The sequence below is a fragment of the Tamandua tetradactyla genome, chromosome 1, assembly GCF_023851605.1.
Source record: "Tamandua tetradactyla isolate mTamTet1 chromosome 1, mTamTet1.pri, whole genome shotgun sequence".
Classification (NCBI taxonomy): domain Eukaryota; kingdom Metazoa; phylum Chordata; class Mammalia; order Pilosa; family Myrmecophagidae; genus Tamandua; species Tamandua tetradactyla.
The window spans coordinates 130,343,153-130,365,095 of NC_135327.1; the positions used below are offsets into that span (position 1 = coordinate 130,343,153).

General features: G+C 38.5%; 1 protein-coding gene across 2 annotated transcripts in view; it reads right to left on the minus strand.

Moving 5' to 3' along the window:
• Positions 1–21,943, minus strand: part of GRM3 (glutamate metabotropic receptor 3) — a 131,581-nt gene that overhangs the window by 11,916 nt on the left and 97,722 nt on the right. For both annotated transcript variants that reach the window (XM_077150818.1, XM_077150902.1), the window contains one exon: positions 14,248–14,422. In XM_077150818.1, the coding sequence (XP_077006933.1) occupies positions 14,248–14,422 (175 nt within the window). The remainder of the gene's footprint in view (positions 1–14,247; positions 14,423–21,943) is intronic.

Sequence of the window (21,943 nt, forward strand, 5' to 3'; positions counted from 1 at the left end):
ATGCCAAGTTTATTAGTCAGTTTAGTGGTTGAGACTTGGCTCCTGAGAATCAGTGTGTTACTATAACAGTGTAATACATCAGACTCAGGGAAAGAAAACAAACATTTAAACAGAACAGGCATTCCAGTTTGCCCCCATCTGTTCTGTTTCCTTGCTCCTGGTGACCCCAAAAAATTTTTCCCAGGATATCTGCTTTTTTAGATATTTTAAAGTCATGATCATGGAATCCAGTTTCCACCAGTTGTTTGCTGCATTTCCTCCTGCTTTGTTGTTAAGCCCATTTCTTACTCATTACCTTAATTTATACTAGTGCTAGTGTTTCTTGGTTCTATTCTAAAAGTTCATTTAGTGATTGATTTATGTCATCTGGGCACATGATGACATTACTAGTCACTGGTTTGGTAGCCAGAATATATATGTCAAAACTTTCACAGTGAAAAATTGAAATAATTCATTATTAAGAAGTAGGGGCCAGATTCTAAGGGGGGCAAGCAATGGTCTCAAACTGTTACCAGATTTAAGATGGAATCATATTCATTAAAATGTGTGATAAAATTTATAAACCCAAGATTTTGTTTTCATATCTGGAGTAAGGAATGTAGAAAAGCAAAGACCTCTCCATTCAGTGATTCATTTCTTGTGAAACAAGGTTCATGGAATGAGAAGAGATGATCTGTTATGTACCTTTTTAATAACCCATGATACAACTTAATTACCTTATTAACAGAAATTCTACTTGATCCTCAACTAACTGCCTTACTGTAGTTTTGTCGCTTCTTGCCACCTTTTCCATCTTTTTTTCTTCCCTGTCTCAGTGGATTTCCAGTAAATAATTGATAAATTAAATTATTGAATAATTTTGCATGCTATTCTACCCATTAGCATTCTTCTTGCCTCCTCTTAGTTGCCCAAAATCTCTAGTTCCTCCTTTTTCCTTCTAAATGTGTTTTGATGCAAGGATCAGAAACAAATTCATCCCAAGGCTCAGACCACTAGTATTAGCAGCATTTGCTACTATGCCTATGATTAAACGTGTTAAACTCTCTAATAAAATGTCAGGCATTAAGTTCTCTTTTCTAGTGGAGCAAATCCTGTTAGCTTCACTTTCAAACTGTATACAGCATCTGAGCACTTTACCAGCTTCCACTGGTAGGGCCCTGGGCTAGCCACTAACATCTGGACTAAGCAGTAGCTTCCTAAATGATCTCTCTGCCTGCTCTCTCTGTTGTATTCTGCCACACAGCCAAATGATGCTTGTAGAGTCAGGTCATGCTACCCCTTTGTTGAAAACCTTCCAGTGATTTCCCATCTCCCTTATTAGGAAAGCAAAAATCCTTACAATGACCTCCAAAATTCTATGCTATCTATTCCCTCTGTTTCCCCTCCTCCCACTTTTCCCTTTGTTCATTTCCCTCTAGCCACGCTGTCCTCTTTCTGTTCTCTCAATTTCAGGTCTGCATTTGCTGTTTATTCTGCTTAGAATGTCTTTCCCTGAGATATCTGCATGGCTCGCTCACTTGTTTCCTTCATGCTTCTCTCTGTTTAAGCCTTCTCTGACTACCCTATAGAAACAGTAACCCTCTCCACCTCCAGTATACCTTATTTGTCAGTGCCCCACATTATTTTCTCCATATTGTTTATCACCACTCAAAATATATGACTGATTTGGCTGTGTTCTCCCTGTCTCTTGTTCAAAAGCAAACACTCTGAAAGCAATTTGTTTCGTTCTTTACTACATCCCCAGTGCCTAGAGATGAGTCTTGGCCTAAAAGTTTCTTCAATGAATGAGTGAATTACCCATTAAATTGGTCACATTTACTTGGTAATAGGGACCCCTCCTAAAGCCTCTGAAATTAGGGAAAGTAGAGCGGACACCTTTTTTTTCCCTTGCATATGGGCAGGGATCTTCCTGCTAAAGGCACACGAATCTTTCCATTTACAGATGTCCTCTAGAGAATTTCATTTAAACAAAATGAAAGAGAAGTAAAAGCTAGAACTAGAGTTCAATAAATTGATTCTTTGCTTGCTCTGTTTTAAGGTATTGATTCATCTGAAATCAGTGTCTGGCAAGTATTTGATTATATACCTATTTGATTTTTCAAAAAAATATGTATTCACAATAATTCTGAGCATAGTACTATGTTCCCATAGGCATTTAATACATTTGGAGTCACATGAAAATGCATATAACTATAAGTATCTTTCATACAAAATTGAATTCTCTGGTTTAAGGACGACTTCTAGGCTGAGTTTACATTTTATTCATATGTACAGGGAATGGGGTGTGGAACAATTATACAAAGTAATTTAATTTGTGATTCTGGTTTTTAAAGCACCATTTAGATGAGGGCAGTTCATTTAGCCATTTACCTCTAAAATTTTTCTTGTCCTCCTCATACCTCCTTTTCTGAGAGTGCTTGGGGGTAGTCCCACTGGAAGATCACGCCTTCCCTACGTGCAGCTTTGGACCACTGCAGTGTTAGAGGGACATGATTTATGCTGTTGATTCCCAGACAGAAGGATTTTGAGAGGAACACAATCTGCAACCATGCTGATGAAACAAGATGCTGTAAGGTGTGGGACTGAAGGGAAAGCATTTAACTTAGTAAAATCAAATCACTGAATTTGCAGAGGCTTAAGTTCTCATTGTCAGAATAGTCTTCTGAGATGGCTATCATAACTGAGCCAAGGCAGAAAACCCAGAGAGGCCAGAGGTGCTATATAGTAAGCTGTTGGAATTTTATCTATGACTTCAGTTGTCAAATTCCTTAAAGTGTCTAGTAGACAGAGTCCCAGTTTTCTCACCTAAACATAAATTTATTAGAATAAATGGTCCCTAGAGTCCCTTCCAGCTCTACTCTTTGATGTGACTGTTGTTAAAGAAAGTGGGCTATATATGGTTGGGGAGAACATGGGAAATCTTAAGAGGGAAAGAGAAAATAATTCAAGGGTTGGAAAAAAGCAGTTGTGAGACTAATACAATGGAAATGTTAACATAGGAGAAGGAGAGGTATTAAGTATCAATTCTCTAGTGTACGTAGGGTTACCTATTATAGCTAGAGACTTGCTATTCTCCCATCTGCAACAAGGAAGGGTGTGAAAGGGAATGGAATGAGGTTCTTAGGAATGTTGTGATTTTCTTTTCCAAAGGGGATTGGCACCTGTCGGATTTGGATGCTTTAGGAGTATTCTGCTTGGAAGCAGAGGGCTTAACTTGCTGAATACTCTAGATGCCTCCTGCATTGTCCAGTGAGGATTTATGTTTATAATATAATTATGCCTGTGGCGAGGAAAACCATCAATTCTGTTGATGTTGCTAAATAACTTGCTAATTTGCCTGGCTAGGCCAGTACAGTGCTGTTATGGGACATCCTGAACTTACAGTGCAAACATAGTATGTCTTTTTTTGGACTTGCACAGTAGAGAAAAAACTTGGCTATTATGTGGCATCTTTTCTTTTGTAAAGTCATATTCAGACTTCAACAGTGACCCTGATAAGTAGGTATCTCCAAAGACCTGGCCACTGCAGCCAGGTCTGGTCCTCATTTGCTTATTTTCTGCTGCTCCATGGAAAACTATACTTTCTCTTACTCTGGAAGGCTGTTTTCTTCTTATAATATGAAAATGCCTTGTAGTGAAGAATAATCCTAAGAACTGAGCAATTCGCATATTACAACCTAGATGAGAGACTTTCTGAATAAGGTTTTGGCAGAGGACATCAATCTCCATATGCCTTCAGCTCCTCAGGGACGCAAATGCTGGCATCATTAGTTAACAGAAGCCTCTTGGCTCATCTTAACGGTAATGACAGACATACATTTGAATAATCACTGTGAGCGAGAGAAATAAACATCCCCCTAGGACCAAGTGTGAGTACATAATAGCCCTGAAGACTATTGGACACACTCCATTTCTCACCTCTCCCCCAGTCTATGCTGATACAGAACAATATTCATGTCCTAAGCATTCTGACTCGCACATATCCTATAGGGTTTTCTGTTGTTGTTGTTGGTTTTTGCATGGGCAGGCACCAGGAATTGAACCTGGGTCTCGGGCTCCTATAGGGAAAAAAAAAATCCCTATTTTTGCTGCATAATCACATGGGTACATCCAGCTTGTCTCCTTCCCCTTACATTCCCAGGTTATGTTCTGATTACATGTTCCAAGGGAAATTATGCAGTTCCCCTTACATTCCCAGGTTATGTTTTGATTACATGTTCTTGAGAACTAGCTCTGAGAAGCCCCTTTTCTCCTAAAGCTGAAAAAAGAGAAATGTCTTCTATTCTTTCTCATCCAAATACAAAGGATGTTTGCTAATGTATGTGAGTATGGGAGTAGCATCTCAGCATGAATCTAGGATTTCAGTCTCTGAGTTACACTGTGCTGGAAGGAGCATTTTCACCTTTAGTAAATGATTTCTGAGGGGCCAAAGATAAGTGAGGTACTTCTGCATGTGGAATACCTAACAGAGTGTTCCAGAACCAGCTGGGGAAATAACTTTATGGGGACATGGCCTTTGGCATCATGAGACAAAGGGTGGCAGCTCGGAATGCTACTTCCTCTCTAAACCCAGTGTCTATTTCCACCTTGGGGGGGTACCTAAGAGGACCTCCCTGCACGGTACTGGTACCAGTGGATGAAGTAGATAAAGATGGTTAATGCAGGGGGTCTTAACATGATTTTCGTGGACTACTTCCATTGAACCATCTAGGGTATCTGCTACAAACCAGATGTCTGGCCTTTGCCCCTGATCACTTGACTCAGAATACCTAGCGGTGGAGTCTGGGAATCTTCATTTCAGAGAGGTTTTTTTTTTTTTTTTTTTCTTTTGTGCATAGATATTTGGGAACCACTGGCCCATGTGTATACTTATATAACATTAACTTTTCTCTTATTATTTTTATTATTCTGACTTCCACTGTGCATAGTTACTCAGATGTAACTTAAAAGTTAGTTCTGTTTTGCACATAGTGATATGTAAGCATTTCTCAAAGGGTGAATTTTCCAAGATGTCCTTAACTGTGTTATTACTTCTATGTCTGCTTCTGTATCTGGCCATGCTTTTCCATCCTTCTGAAGTAAATGCTCAGTTTTAAAAACCTCATACCAATATGCTTTCCATTATCACCCATCTTAGCTGCCATCAAAGTCCACCAGGCTCCAAAATGATGTGGTATTTCAGTTACTCTCTTGCCCTCTGGCCAGAGAATTAATTGGGAATTAATGTGGCTGTACCTTCCAGCCTGGGTGACTTCCTGGCATTGCAGAGGGTTGAGTGTGGAGTCACTGTGATCCTCATAAGAATGGCACGCTGGAATAGTTGGAACTTGGAGGGTGAGTCTGGTATAATAAAAAAAAGGCACAAATTCTTTGAGAGCTGGGGTCTATGTCTCTCCCCTTGCTATGGGAGGGCCATGTCATAGCTCCGATCGATAAGTATGGCATCAGTGACTCTGTACAGTGATCCTGGTACAGTGTACAGTGGTGTCAATGTGCCTTTTCCTGGCCAGGCTAGTTTCTGCTTCCTCTCGTATGGAACATGCTCTGGGAGCCCACATAGAAAGGTTTTCCACCAAGACACCAGACATAAAAGTGGACCCTCCACATTGGGAGCCCTTCAGAAGCCCAGTCTCAGCTGAACAACGCAGAATGATCCCAGTTAATCCCTTGTGGAGCAGAACAACAGTTCAGCTAATTCCTGCCTGAACTCCTGGCTCACAAAATTATGACATATAAGAAAGGAGTTGTTTTAAGCCTGTAAATTTGGGGGAAGTCTTTTTTATACAGGACTAGATGATTAAATCTGGTGCTATAATCACTCTCATTCATACAAAAGATTTTGTTTTCACTTCAGGAAATCAGGAAATAAAACCAGTGGCTTAAAATTCCTGCATAACACTTAGCAGAAGAACATAAATTATGTTCAACCTAAGTAAAAAATATGCTTTACCTGATAAACTAAAAGCAATTTAAAGATTTTTCTTGGTTTGTAAAGCAACATAGTTCTCAGTACTTAGAGTGGAAATGCATATAAATTGAGCTGAATATAGATTATAGGGAAATAGCACTACTATTTAAATGAGTTGCTTAAATTCTCACTACAGTCGGTTAGCAACATTTTCATTCATAACACTAGATCCCACTGACCAGTGACTTTCAAACTTCTTTGACTGCTGTTTGTCATACAAACACATTTTACACACATACATATAACTTTGGCACAAGTTCCATGAAATGCTATTTACCCTCATGACATGGGATGCATCCTAATATTTTCTAGTGTATTTTCCTGTTATAAATACTGGTCAATACATACTAAATTGATTTCATGACCCATTAATGGACTATAATCTACAGTCTGTAAAACACAGCCCTAAGTTTTGTAGGGCCAATAACTCAGTTTTATTTAACACTGTGTACACAGCACCTGGAAATTTTTGCTGTATAGAAGGTACTCAGGCATTTAATGAATGGACAAACTTCATGACAGTAGTTCCAATTTATTAAAATGGGACAGAAATTAATCATTTAAGTTAGGAAATCCAGGGTCAACCCTTGACTCAAATAATTTTATATTTTTGTGTAAGCAACTTTAATTCTCCAATTTGTAAAATGGAACTTGTGATAGCTAGTAATCTCCACCTTACAGCATTATCATGAGGATAAAATGAGCCCACAAATATAAAAACTACTTTGAGTAAAAGATATATAAATATGAATAATAGATTAACATATTTTTTATTTATACACTTTGAAATGTCTAGAGATGTCATATAAATTCTTCACTTTGTGAGGTAACACCACTTCATGAAACTGGAGTTAGGGGGAAGTCACTGAAGTAATGAGGTCTGCACTTAAACCTTTTTAAAGAGAGAAAATTTACTTACAGTTTCATTTAGTAATACCATACTGCATAAATGTTGGGCAGGGAATGCTACCTTCAAGTATTAACCATTAACCACTACTAGATGAGAATACTCAGCACCAGCTTAAGCAGGCCTCTTGTGGATACAGTACACTTGTTTTTGTAAATGGATATTTCTGTAATTCTGAAGAGGGAACTGATTGAGTGAAGAGCCCTTATTTCCCTTCAGGCATTTATTAATTCCTAGCACATGTGTGGAAAATGCAATCATTTCTAAACTATTATGTTTTGGATATAAGATTTTGTATAATATTTGGGGAAGACTTGTGGATTTTGTCCTTACTAAACTGTTCCAATAACAACCAAGAGCTGTGAGTTCTGAGCTATCAACAAGATTATTTTTGCTCAGAGCCTAAGGGTAACCTTTCTTTTTAACTACCCTAATGATCTGTTCTTTCTGTAAAGGCTGCCTTGCACCAGGTATCATGTGAACTCTCCTAGCTTCCTAACTGGGATAGCAGGGGTTAGATGCACTGACTGAAATCAGAAGAACTGGCTGTAAAGTTTGGTTCTCCCACTTTAAATAAGTGTAACACTGGGTGGTTTCATTACCTCAAAGATTTATGAGAATAAATAAGATATAGTATATACATATGCATATATACTCACACATGCATATATATGTATGAAGTATTTAGCACAATTCCCAGCACATAAAAAACACTCAATAAATGACAGTTCTTGTTAGCTATTGTAATTATTGTTATTTTTTAAATGAATTATGGCCCATTCTTTCTTGTCTGAACTTGGTGGCTATTACTATAAGGCTGCAGAATAAGCACACTTGTTTCTATAAGAGCCAAGGAAAATATTTCATATTTCCTACCATGCTTTGGGACTTGACCAGTGTGACACCTGGGTATATAGCTGGAAGGACAGTAATGTCCCAGCTCCTATACCAAATCCCTAAAGAGGAGCAGTGTATATAATGCAGCACTGAATACACGCTGTCAGCCTGTCAGTCTTCCCTTTGTTTGCTGGGGGAAGGCTGCCCTGTTAAATTTTGTAGTTGGTTGGAGAAATTGGGACACTAATGCAATTGCTCACCCCTGTGATCCCGAGCTATTTTGAAGTATCCTTTCTAATTGACTAGAGGCAAAACTGTGAAGTAGTCATTTGTCTCTGTCGCTTTTAGCCCCCTCCCATTTGCAGGTTGCACTTTCTTTCTTCCCTCCTCATCCTTCTGTCAGTGAACTTCTCCCATTCCATACCAAAGATTAGCTGAAACTGGCCTAAAAGGATATCCCTTTCAGGTACATTTATGTTTTAAAGAACTCTAAAAACTTAAATAAATTATTCTTTTAGAATAGTTTACAGACATTTGCAGGCCAGTAGGAAAAAGAATTTTGGACTGGGAACATATGATATCTTTAAGTTCACACTGCCTCTTCATCCAAGTCTCAGCTGAAAACACACTGTGCCACTGAAGGAGGAAGGAAAGCTATTCCAGCATTTCCAAGGAGTGCTCTGGGAGGTGACAGTTGGTTTCATTGTGGTCAAATACTTTTCTTAAAAAATGTTGGGAATAACAAAGTTCAACAAATTTCCTTGCTGTACAGATTTTCGAAACCTTCAACATGCTATTAGTTTTATGAATTTCCAAGGGGACATTTAGGATGTAGCATTTTCCATCTCATCTGATTATTTTCCCTTTTAATTTTCATGAAGCACCTTCAGCACCAGTGTGGCACAGAACATGCTTTACAGAGCACCAATCTAGTCCAACCCTCTCATCCAATGATGAACTGAGGCAGGGAACACCTGAATGACTTGCTCACTGTTACCTATGGAACTGGCTGTAGAGTCAGGACTACAGATTGGTTCTCTTATTCCACAACGTGGTGGAAAATCTTAATTGCATGTATGATTAAATGTCTTTCTTCTCAGACCACAGGGGCCCCCAAAGGAAAAAAAATTGACTCTTTTGCTCACCACCGTATCCCCAGCACCTAGCAAAGTACTTGGCATACAAGACTGAATCATTATTTATTAAAATTGAATTACAAAAGGATTGGGGAAAGATGGCAGAGAAAAATGCCCCTGGAAACAGCCCCTCCATCAGAATAACTACTGAACTGCAAGAACTGTTTGAATCAGAAATTTTGACTCTCTGGAGTCTACCTGAACACTGGGCAGCATCAAGGGAGGAGGAGGTGTAAGAGGCTGGTAAATTGCAGCAAACACCAGTAAATCTGACTCTCTCTGCAGCTGCTACAATCCCTCATCCCCCAGCCCCATGGCGGATAGCAATGGGGACTGCAGTCAGACTCCTGGTGCAGCTTGCTGGTGGAAGGGTGGGACATAAAAATCTAGTCCTCCAGACTCCATTGTGTGGTCTGACTGTTGACCACTACTTTTGATTAGCTACATCTGACTGCTGGGATCTCACGGTGGCCATTATTCCAACCCCTCTGGGTAAAGGTAGCAGAAAAATCTTAAGGATTGTAATCTTTTTCAAAACTATAGAAAGCAGTTAAAGGGCTGCATTAATTGGGCAAACACAGACTCAAGAAAAGGCAGCTTCAAAAGACATAGAAGAATCTCCTGTTGCCCTTGCTGGTAGCTCCCTAAAGTAATGTGTGATCGAGCCAGATTAGCTCCCACTGTGGGTCCATGGCCCTGTTCCAGAGGGGGCAAAGTGACCCCTGCATGCATACTTGATGCATGTCTGTCAGTGCCAATCTATCACTTGAAAGCTTGAAGGACTGAGCCAGGGAATGTATCTCAGGCTCACCCAAACAGAGTTTTCCTGAGAACAGAGAAGTGGCTTGTAGACAGCTGGGACAGTGTGAGAAACAATAAATTGAAGTGGCCTAGGGCAAAGGACTACCTGCATAAGGTCACACCACAGAGCACCCAGGAGGGAGTCTATTTCAAAAGGATGCAGATGTTCACTTAAACTCCAGTAAACTGTAAATGGGGGAATTCCTAAGGCAAACAACAAATACAAGCCCAGAGAAGAAGCAGGCTCCGTGGTTCTCTCAGGCTCAGATATAAAGGAGAGAACTTTGTGCTTCCCATTTGCCTCAGGTTGTCCTTCCTTATAGAAGGGCTAAACCCTACAGGACACCTCCAGTCAAAGCAGGGACAATTTGCAAAGACTGTGAAAGGTACATTGTGCTTTGGTTTGTTTATTTGATTAGCTCCTGGGATTCAAGGAAATCTCTGTCTCATCTAGCTGGACCCAAACTTAAGGAACAGATAATTCAGGAACTACATCCTAGAGTTAACTCTTTTAAAATATTAAAATGTACAGTGTGCAACAAAAGATTACAAGACAAAGAAACAGGAAATGATGGCCCATCCAAATGAACAAGATAAGAATCCATAAACCATCAACAAAGAGGAGTAGGTGTTGGACATACTGGACAAAGACTATTAAAAAATGATCCTCAATATGCTTGAGTAGATAAAGGCAAACACTAATGGAGAAAAAACTGAAAGATATGAGGAAAATAATGAATGAACCATATGGGAATATTTTGCGATTCTCAATAGGGACCAAACAGAAACAGTAGAGTTGAAGAAAACAATAACTAAAGCAAAAAATTCCCTAGAGGGTTCCAACAGTAGATTGGAGGTGGCAGAAGAAAGAATCAGTGTTCTCGAAGACAAGACAATTGAAATGATTCAGGCTGAGGAGCAGAAAGAAAAAAGATTAAAAAAAAAAGACTGGACAGAGCCTAAGGGACCTGTGAGACACCATCAAGCACACTGTGGTAGTCCCGGAAGGAGGAGAAGAAAGGGGCAGAAGGAATATTCAAAGAAATCATGGCAGAAAATTTACCAAATTTACAAAAGAATATGCACATTGACAAAACCCCCCCAAAACCCCAAGAAAGATAAACTCAAAGAGAAACATGCCCACATGTAGTAATCAAATGGCCCTAGTCAAGGACAAGGAAAGAGTTCTGAAGCTACAAGAGAAAACAAGTTACACACAAGCAAATTTTAATGAGAATAAGTGTCAATTTTTTATCAGATAAAATGGAGGCAAAAAAAGGCAATGGTATGAGATATCTAAAGTGGTGAAAGAAAACAATTGCCAACCAAGAATTTTGTATCTGGCAAGACTTTCAAAAATGAGGGACAGGGCAGTGGGATGGTGGCTTGGTGGCAGAATTCTTGCCTGCTGTGCCGGAGACCCGGGTTCAAGTCTCGGTGCCTGCCAATGCAAAAAAAAAAAAAAAAAGAGGGACAGGTGGGGACATTCCCAAAAAGCTGAAGGCATTCATTACCACTAGACCTTCCCTGTAAGCAATGCTAAAGGAAATTCTTCAGAATAAAAGCAAAAGACATTAGATAGTGTATCAAAACATTGTGAAGAGGGCGGTGTGATAGTGGCTCAGCAGGCAGAATTCTCGCCTGCCATGCTGGAGACCTGGGTTCAATTTCTGGTGTCTGCCCATGTGAAAAAAAAAACAGCATGAAGAAATAAAGACCTTTTGGTAAATGTAACCATATGGGTGATTATAAATGCCAGTACTGTTGTATGGTATTTTGTGGTATAAAACTCAACTTCTTATTTCTTACAGGTGTTAAAAAGGCAAATGCATAAAAAAGTAATGATAAATCTATGGTTTTGGACATACAATATACAAAGTATATAATTTATAACAAGCACCAAACAAAACAAAAAAAATTGGGGCCAGAGGGGTAAAGGAATAATGTATGTGTATGCTATTGAAATTAGGTTGGTATCAAATAAAATATGAATGTTATAGATTTAGGATGCTAAATTTTAAGTCCATGATAACCAAAAAGAAAATATCTGAAAAATATATTCAGAAAGAAATGAAAAAGGGATTCAAAATGGCATAATACAAAAATAAAAAATATGAAAGACATTAATGAACAGTGGGTCAAAAGATATAGGAATTACAAAGACAAAATAGCAAAATGGCAGAAGAAAGTCCTGAATTATCAGTGGTTACTTTAAATATAAATACATTGAATTATCCAGTGAAAAGACAGATTGGCATAATGGATAAAAAAGCATGACCCAAATAGATGCTATTTACAAGAGATTCACCTTAATTTCAAGGACATAAGTAGGCTGAAAGTTTGAAAGATGGAAAAAATATACCATGCAAGTGGTGACCAGAAGAGAGCTAGGGTAGCTTTACTAATAACAGATAAAATAGACTTTAAGTAAAAAACTGTTATAAGGGTCAAAGACAGTCTTTACATACCAATAAAGGGTGTCAATTCAACAAGAAAACATAACAGTGATAAAGATATGTGCATGGTAATGAATACACAACTATGTGATGATATTGTGAGCCATTTATTGTACAGCACATACAGACTGCGCGTGATAATTTGTCAATAAAAATATTTAAAAAAAGAAAGATATGTGCAGCTAACTACAGAGCCCTGAAATATCTGAAGTAAATACTGACATATTGAGTGGAGAAACAGATAGCTCTACATTAATAGTAGGAGACTTCAATATGCCACCTTCAATAGTGGATAGAACATCTAGACAGAAGGTAATAAGGAAATAGAAGAACTGAGTGATACTATAGACCTAACAGGAGTAGATAGAACATTTCACCCAACAACAGCAGAACACACATTCTACTTAAGTGTATATGGATCATTCTCCAGACCATACCAAGGTCACAAAACAAATCTCAATAAATTCAATCATATTGAAACCATGCAATGTATCTCCTCCAACCACAACAGAATGAAGCTAGAAGTCAGTAACAGACATAGACCAATGGAATCAAATTAAGAGTTCACAACACAACCCTTAGGCTTATGGTCAACTACTTTTTGGCAAGGGTGCCAAGTCTACACAACTGGGAAAGAACAGTCTCTTCAAAAAATGGTGCTAGGAACACTGGATATTCATGTGTAAAAATCAATTCAAAATGGATGAAAGACCTAATTATAAGAACCACAGCTATAAAATTCCTAAATTAAAACGTAGGGAGTATTTTCTTAGGTTTTATCCCTTAAGCACAAGCAACCACAACAAGAAATAGATGAATGAGAACTCATTAATAATAAAAAACTTTTGAGCATCAAAGGACTTTATCATGAAAGTAAAAAAGGCGACCTGAATAATGATAAAATATATTTGGATACCACATGTCCAATAAGGATTTCATAGCCAGAATATATTAAGAAATCCTACCCCTTAACAGCAAAGAGACCACCCACTTAAAAAATGGGCAAAGACTTGAATAAAAATTTCTTCAAAGAAGATATACAAATGGCAAAAAAACACATGAAAAGATGTCCCACATCATAAGCCATTAGGGAAATACAACTCCAAACTCCAATGACATCATTTCAGAACTACTAGAATGGCTACTATAAAAAACAGAAAATTTCAAGTGTTTATAAGATGTTGAGAAATAGCAATACTCATTCAGTATAGGTGGGAATGTAAAATGGAGTAACCACTGTGGAAGACAGTTTGGCAGTTTCTCAGAAAGTTAAGTATAAAATTACCACATGATCTAGCAATTCTACTCGTAAGCATGTATCAAATAAAATTGAAAGCAAGGACTCAGACAGATATTTGGACACCAGTGTTCATAGTGGCATTATTCACAACTGCCAAAGAGGGCAGCAACCCAAGCGTCTGTCAACTAATGAATGGATAAACCAAATATGGTCTATACATACAATAGAATATTATTCAACCATAAAAAGGAATGAAGTTCTGATATATGCTACAAAATGGATGCTCCTTGAAGACATCATGTTGAATTAAACAAGGCAGATACAAAAGCTCAGATATTGTATGATATAAAATAATTAGAATCAGAAAACTCAGAGTCAGAAACTAGAATATAGGGTATGGAGGAGTAAATGCTTAAATTGTCCAGTGTTTCTGTGTGGGTTCATGGAAAAGTTTTGGTAGTAGATGGTGGTGATGGGAGCACAACATTTTGAATGTAATTGATGGCACTGAATTATATATTTGAATGTGGTTACAAGGGGAAGTTTTGATTGTATATATGTTACTAGGATAAAATTTTAAAAATCCATGGAACTTCATAACACATAGTGAACCATAAATTAAGCCATGTACTTTTGTTAATAATACAATTATCAAAATGCCTTTCATCAATTGTAACAAATGAATAACACCAACGAAAGGTGTTAATAATAAGGCTATATATGTTAATCCTGTTTTTTTATGCATTATTTTTTTAAACCTATAATTTCTCTAATAAAAAGAAATTGGGGTTATTCATGGGGATACATGTTGTCTGTTCCTGCCAGTGTCCAATGCTTCTTTCACCACCTGGTCCTACTACAATATTACCTACAAAGGAGTCAATGTCAAAATCCATACTTACACTGAGAATATGTGGTCCCAGTTCCACTGACACTGAATCTGTTGAGGTGTAGTCTGTGAGTGACCACATTCTTCTGGGGTTGGAACAGGATAATGTGTACTTTGGGAGCAAACAAACAGCCCAGGACCACGAAGCCGCTCAGGCTGACCGAGATGCACATGGTTGTCGTCTGCACCTACAAGAAAAGGTTGCCTAGTAAGTGTCAGCTATAAATTCAAGAAAGTGACCAACTGAAGAAAGCCCCGAAAAAGACCAACCCCTGAAAAACCTGGAATCATCCACAGTTCTGTTCTTTTTTTGGCCCAGCCAATAGGGTAACTATATTGGGTCTTCTGAGTTTGAGGTATTCATGGAAACATTGCTGGGGATTTGTAAGTAAACACCATTTGTGTGGGGTGCTCCTGAATGCTTGCCAAGACTTCACATGGATTTTCTTGTTTTATTTTTCTTTTTTGTATAAAGAGATGTCTGCAGAACCACTGAAGTCAGAATCCTAAATATTCAATGATGCAATGGCTAGATTGAAGTGGGATCCATCAGTGAATCTGGCTTAAGAGTTACACTGTGAACAAATATGGGCTTTTTCCATTTCTCTTTCTTGCTGGGAACTCTGCTTGCCTAACAGCTAATGGTTTCCCTGCTGATTATTGGGGGGGGGGGGCATTATCAACTTTTATTCTGATGTACCTTCCGTTTTATTTATTTCACTGGCATCTCTGTGGAAGCTTGATACTCATTGTTCAATCTTTTTGTTCTCTAGGCTTCTATATACCTATCAATTTTATCCTCTATGCTTCTCCTGAAAAGCATACCTTGGACTAGGTTTTAACATCTCTTCTTCTCATTCTCTTGCTTTTAATCTCCATATTTTCTTATGTCAATTATCCTGGCTGCAGTTCCCAGAGATTTGCTGGGAAATCCCAAATTAAATTCTACATATTTTATCGTTTTCAATACTGAAAAATGAAAATTATTCTTCCATCAATTTTGTGAACATTTTTCACAGCTACTCAGAGGCCCTTTGGGATCCTAGGGTAATATTGGATTTCTTTTTCCTTTTTCCCCATGCATTGTATTAGCAAATAGCATGATTTCTAGTGTCCTAAAGTCTTTGACTTTCCTTTCTAATAAAGGAAAGCCGAAGATTGGAAAGTTAATTGGAGAAGCCCTGTAACTTTAGAAAGCTCCAATCAGGCCACCTTGTAGTTTAATTCTCCAACCCTAGGTTTATTTAGGCTGAAAGCACAATCCATCTCCATTCTTTCAAAGCTCTTGTCTCTCTCAATCACTTAGTGCCCTGCTACTTGGCTGAAACTGCAGGCTCTCTTTCCTTTGGTCAACTTCTTGGAGAAGAAGCTACTATTTTCTTCTATAGTATAAAAGCCTTGATGAATTATAACTATTATTTATAGTAAGTCCAATTATCATTTATAGTAAGTCTAATTGTTGACAGACTACTCTTCCTTCTTCAGTGCTGACTGTGGAGTCAATATGAGAAATATCAGATATCATGGTGAGGGTGAGAAAATCCAAATGTGCAAACTTTCTAAGAAATCTTCTCTAGAAACATTTCTATAATTCCTGAAACTCCTTAAACACTTTAAGGCATTATAAGGAAAGGGAACTGGAGAGGCTTGTATGATGAGATTATCTTAGAAAATACTATGCTCTGAGTTTCACACCCTCATCTCCTAAGGGAGGGTTATTGCTTCAAGCCTAGTGAGGAAAGCTTCAGTGTGGCTATTCTCAGAAGGCTTGAGGTGTTTCTGCAGGAGGAGGATGTCCTGGATTGGGGTCTGATTCCTAACTTGGAAGTCTAGAAAGTGAGAGAAGGAAGAGCCCAAAGAGAGAAGGAAGAGCCCAAAGAGAGAAGGAAGAGCCCAAAGACTTGTTACTGTATTAAGACAGTTCTTTATTCCAAGAATTTATCAAAGCCAAGGATATATGAGTGATGTGCATGGATAAGATATATCACACTATAAAAAGGCATCCTGGGTAGACTTAGTATAGACCTAAGTCTGGAGGAGCCCAGAGACCTTTACAGAAAGAGGTTGGAGTGGATAGCTGGATGCCCAGGGCTGAGTGTGGGGCCACAAGAGACAACTCGAACTAGAGAAGTACCAGCAAACTCACTCAACACTCAAGGACCTGCAGGAGAAGAATGCGAGCAAAGAACTTCTGAAGAGCCTATGAAAATGACCCTTGACAGCCAGTTTCAATCATCTTCCAGCCATCCCAGGGATGTTGTCTTTAACCATTTGTAAATTTAGAAGATCCTAAAGCCATCCGGCCACATAAAAACTGTCTTACTTCTTTCTCATTACTCTTTAACATAGTGAAGAGTGAAAACTGCAGCTGGTGGGTTGGGAGGGTGAGCAAAGAGAGAAGAGAAATCAACCACTTCTGGCTTCCAGCCTGAGGCTGGCCAGACCTCAGAAAGAAATGAAATGTAATGTAAAATCAAGACATAGTTTTGATAATTACATAAGACTATGCATTTTCATTTCTCAATAGAGACTGCATTCAACTGAAAATGGTTGGACTGAATGTTACCTGAGAGAGCAAAAAAGTTCAAGAGCCCACTAAAGTCACCAGGTTTTCACACATTGCTCTATCCCCAGTGCCAGGATGGTTACTAGCATACGATGAACACTCAGTAGGTATTTGAGTGAGCTGACTGAAATTTTCATCCAAAGGTGGAGGATGATTGCCTTTGCTAAATACATTTTAAAGGAACAATGGGAGGCAGAACTAAAATGCATTTTCATCATAGTGTATGTAATGTATTTATTCAACATGCCCATTATAAATTTTAAATCTTTAATTTTTTTTACAAAGCTCAAGTATCAGTCTCAAAGTTTCAACTGTCCAGATGCCTTCATTAAGCCACACTATTACAAGTATATATTTATTTATAAATCTGACTCTCCTTACAGCAACAGTCTATATTGCTCTGTTTTCATCTTTCTCAATTTCCCAGCAATATCTGACATTAACTAATCACTTCTTTCTTTTTGGTTTCATTGAAACATTCTTCCTCACTCGATGTTGCCACAGTTCTGACCTGTCCTCTGGGCTTCTAGGCTTATATATTCATTTCCTACCTTGATATATAATATGCATCTCAGAACTAATACGTGAGCAATGCTTGATTCCTTCCTCCAACTGTCCTCATTTGAGCAACTGGCACCTATTGCCGCCCAATTGTGCAAGGTAAAAACTTGAGTTAGCCTTTATTTTGCCTCTTCCCTTCCACCCACAAAAGGCAACAGACAGTTCTCCATGGGTCTCTGTGGTGGTTTGAAGCTGTTTATGTCCCAGAAAAACATGTTCTTAAATCTAAGCCGTTCCTGTGTGTGTAGATCTATTGTTGGAGGATCTTTTGATGAGGCTATTTCAGTTAAGAAGTGATTCAGGATGGGGAAAAAATGGAATAAATACAGAAAGAAAGAGGAAAGATAAGCCACAGAAGCAAGAAGCTGAAAGCAACAAAATCTGTAAGAGAAGGGAGAGATGAGCAAATGCTGCGATGTGCCTTGCCAAGTGGCAGAGAAGCCAATGATCTCGGCAGCCAGTGTTTAGGAACAAAGCATTGCCTTGATGATGCCTTGATTTGGACATTTTCTTGGCCTCAACACTGTTAGCTAATAAATTCCTATTGTTTAAGTTAACCCACTTCATGGTATCTGCTTTAAGCAGCTCAGGAAACTAAAAGTCTCTTACGTTTTTGTATGTCTTGCAAGCCTTTGTTCTGGACTTTCTTTTCAAGGATATTTGTACAGCAAAGAGCCTTAGAGAGTAGAAATAGTGTTACCTTCTGGAACAAAGGGGCAGATTTGCTCACAGCCTTGGAAGATAGTTTCTCCCTCTGCAACAGAGGGCCAGCATGCTGTCCAGTATAAAAGGTTCAGATTCCCTAAACTTTTCTCTTATTAAAGGTTCAGATTCCCTAAACTTTTCTCTTATAAGGGAGCCTACTGCTTATGTAGGGGGTCACCTTACCCACTTTGAATTAGAGCTTACAAAACCAGTGCACATGCTGATATTCTGGCTACTGCTATTACTGTGAATCATAAAGTCCTTTATGCCAGCAGCAATAAAACTGTGGCAGGATAACTAGTTAGCTTGCAAACAGGATAAACTCTTGGTCTCTACAGTTTTGGCATTAAGGATTAAATGCTGACAGAGACAAAGTTTTCTCAAAGAGGAAGTATGAGGGCCTCATGGGTTGATTAATAGGATTTAAGGGCAGTCCATGGAAATTGGTAGCAAATGTGCTGACCAAATTGTATGGTCAATCAGTCAATATACTGCTCCACATTAATGCCTATTAATGAGGAGCATTTGGGTAGGTGGTCATAGGCTGAATACCAGGAGTACCCTGAGTATTACCATATCTACTCTGGGGCCTGGGGTGGAGTAGGGTAGAATTCCTCTCCAATCTCATTCAGATCCATCAGATTGTAACAATTAGTACCAAGATTTGTCCTCTTGTGGGCAGAATGTTCCACTCTCTTCCACACAAGTTACAGAGACATGCATAACATGAAAAGAAGGACATTTACTACCATTATGGCAGAAACCAGGGGAATCATTTTAACTTGAACTCATTATCTTAGGAGTTGAGGTGACAGACACATAATGCATATTAAGAAAGAATGGCAACAGTTGGACTATCTTACAGCTCACCTCCTACTGTAGACTCTCACGCCAAACTTAGATCCATTCCAAGATGACAGTTAAAGGTCTCAGAGATTTTTTTTAGTGGAACCTGGCTGTAATATAGGAGCTTTGGTCCTCTTGGTGAGAATTCTGTGAGACAGAAAAACTCCCTGGGAAACCACAGATGAGGTATTTACTACTATTTTCGCTTACATTGACTAGTATTTGGATTTGTATTGACCTGGATTGAATTTACAATGCTGATAATGGTGTTTCACTAAAGAATGGGGATGAAATCTTGATAAATTCTTGCAATTGGATGCAGATTTAGAAAGTTTCCTAGCCTTTATGGTAAAACCAGGCAAGACCTTAAGAGATGCTATCATGACAAGTCAGCAAATGTCCTGGGTTAGGATGGACTCCTTAAAAAAGTCTTTGTGTGTTTGTCAAGGTAGGGTTAGCTTAAGTACATATTCCATGCACTCCAGCTGGAAAGCAATATGGCTGTGGCTTCTGAGTCAAGAGGTTCTCCAAACAGAAATAAATGGTGACAGTAATGATCATATTGTCCAATTTAGGGTTTAGGGTGGACTGGAAGTTTGTTTAGCTGAGCCACAAATAACTGCTACACAGTTTAAAACTGAAGACAAATGTGCTGACATGGAGCTGTACTCTCTCTCCACACTGTCCAACTTCTGCTGCTTTATGGAGAAAGATATTTACGGGTAGGACAAAGGTCTCCTCATCCGCAGTGATGGTTGAAATCTGTACTCCCCCAATTAAATATGCTAAAGATATCTGGAGAGGAAGGAACTCAAATTTTTATGCTCTGTGGTTACAGACACCCAAGTCACCTCCAAACCCATTCCTGTTACGGACAAGGCAGGGCTGGGACTAGGGTGAGGTAAGGGAGGTGAGATATGCCTCAGGTGTAAATTTAAGGACACACCCAAAACTCAGGAATCAAGATAAATAATATTTTAATGCAATATTTTTAAACAATCAAAATTAATTTTCAGAATCCATGATGTGCAAAATATCAACATTTTAAATAAAGACAGGATTAGTAACTGTTGTGCTGGGACATATGTGACCCTGAGACAAAAGGAAAAATCACTAATACTGATCCTGTTTTGATTACTGCTTATGCAGGTGTCACCAGTTGGAAATTGGGCCCAATTCCCTTCTACTGAATCAGAATTTTCATTCTAACAAGATCCCCAGGTGATCTGTGTGCACAATAAAGTTGGAGAAGCACTGTAGTATTATAACAGCTTTCTTCCTTCTTAGCACTTACCAGTTCATGAGTTATCTTGCATTTTCATTTGTTCATTATTTATCCTCCATCTCCACATTCCCTTACTCTCCTACTAGACTGTAAGTTACAAAAGAGCAGGGACCTGTCTATGTTGATAGCTGTATCCATAAGGCCCAAATAAGTACTCAAATATCTTGGAAGACATGATGAACAAAACCCTTTCTGTAAATTAACATTAATTCCTTTCTGCTTTATGGATAACTTACTACCCAAACATGGTCTAGAGTTTACTTCCAAAATGTAAACTACAGGTTTGGTCTATGATGACTCAGTGTTTGATTCTTAAACTATCTGTGATGGTTTAGTTGTGATACAGCAGGAGATGACCTCGATAATTTGTCAAAAATCTTTTGAATAATGAGATACTGACTCAAGGTTTTTCTTATGCTGTCTCAAGATGCCTGTAATAGCTCTGATTAGTCTTCCTTGTTCTAGTTTCTCCTTCAGATCCATCCTTCAGATCAAGGATGGACAAATTTGTGGTATGATGTTGAGGGTGTGCATGTGGATCAGAAAAACTCATCCTCCTATTTCTCAATTGTGCCACCTGGGAAGTTAATTATTCCTGAGTTTATTTACTCATCTCACCAATGGATAATAATATCTGTTTTTCCAGGATGTTAATGAGGATAAGTGAGAGCATATATGCAAGACATCTAGCTGAGTAAGTTCTCAGGGAAGTTGATCAAGAAGAGTTAGTCTCTTTCTTTCCCTCTTACCTTTTGTCATGTCACTTTTTGCTTCAACAGCCAACCAAAAGAAAAAAAGAAAATAAACTTAAAAATCTCCTGATCTTAAAGCCTTTAAACGTTATCTAAATGAATTACTTCTACCAGGTTACGAGGTTTTAAATAATCTGACCTAGTTGCCCTTTCCCGTTAATCTCTCACGGGACACCCCTCACCCCATCTCCCACTTGAGAAGGTAATGGATATCATTACCTTCTTCCTATCTTGCCTCAGGAATATTCCCTGTTGCCTCAAATGCCCTTCTTTTTATTCTCTTATTACCTTAATTGTCCCCACCCGTCAAGGGGTACCAAGGGTTAAATCCCATCTCTTCAGGAAGCATTCCTGGAAAGGCCAACAAGCTCTTACTGATCCAACTTTTCTTTGAAACCTTAGGTGTTTAGAGTCTGTATTACCAATTTAATTATAAACTATCCTGTGTTGATCTTAAATTGTTCATGCTTGGCATATTTTCCCCCCAGCTGGGATATAAGCTTCTTGAAGATTGGAATAGTGCTTTGTATTTATTTATAACTCACAATGGGTGGCAAAGTATTGAGCCATAAACTTCGTTGACTGTTTGGGGCCCAAATTCGTTCTAGTTACCCTTGAATTACCTGACACTTTTCTAGTGCTACTGATTCTGTTTGCACTATATGGTTTCCCTCAGGGAAATCTGAAATTCCAGCCTTGTTTCTCATATATATGTAAACCTTTGTAGAACAAGGTTTCCCAAGTTCAAATGCTTATAGGGACTAGGCAGGTTTATAAGGAAGGTGAATCAGGTGTAATAATCCAGGGAGTAGCAGGGGCTGTGGGGAACAGGAGAGTGCCTTATCTAGTGGGGCAGACACTAGTTGGGTCCAGCTAATTATTTTATGTAGGAATTTGTGCTCATGCCTTTTATTTTGTTAGGAAAAGCCAAGAGTTTGGATATTTATGTGAAATATCTCAGTTTTCTAACTTTTACAAATATTTCAGATAAAAT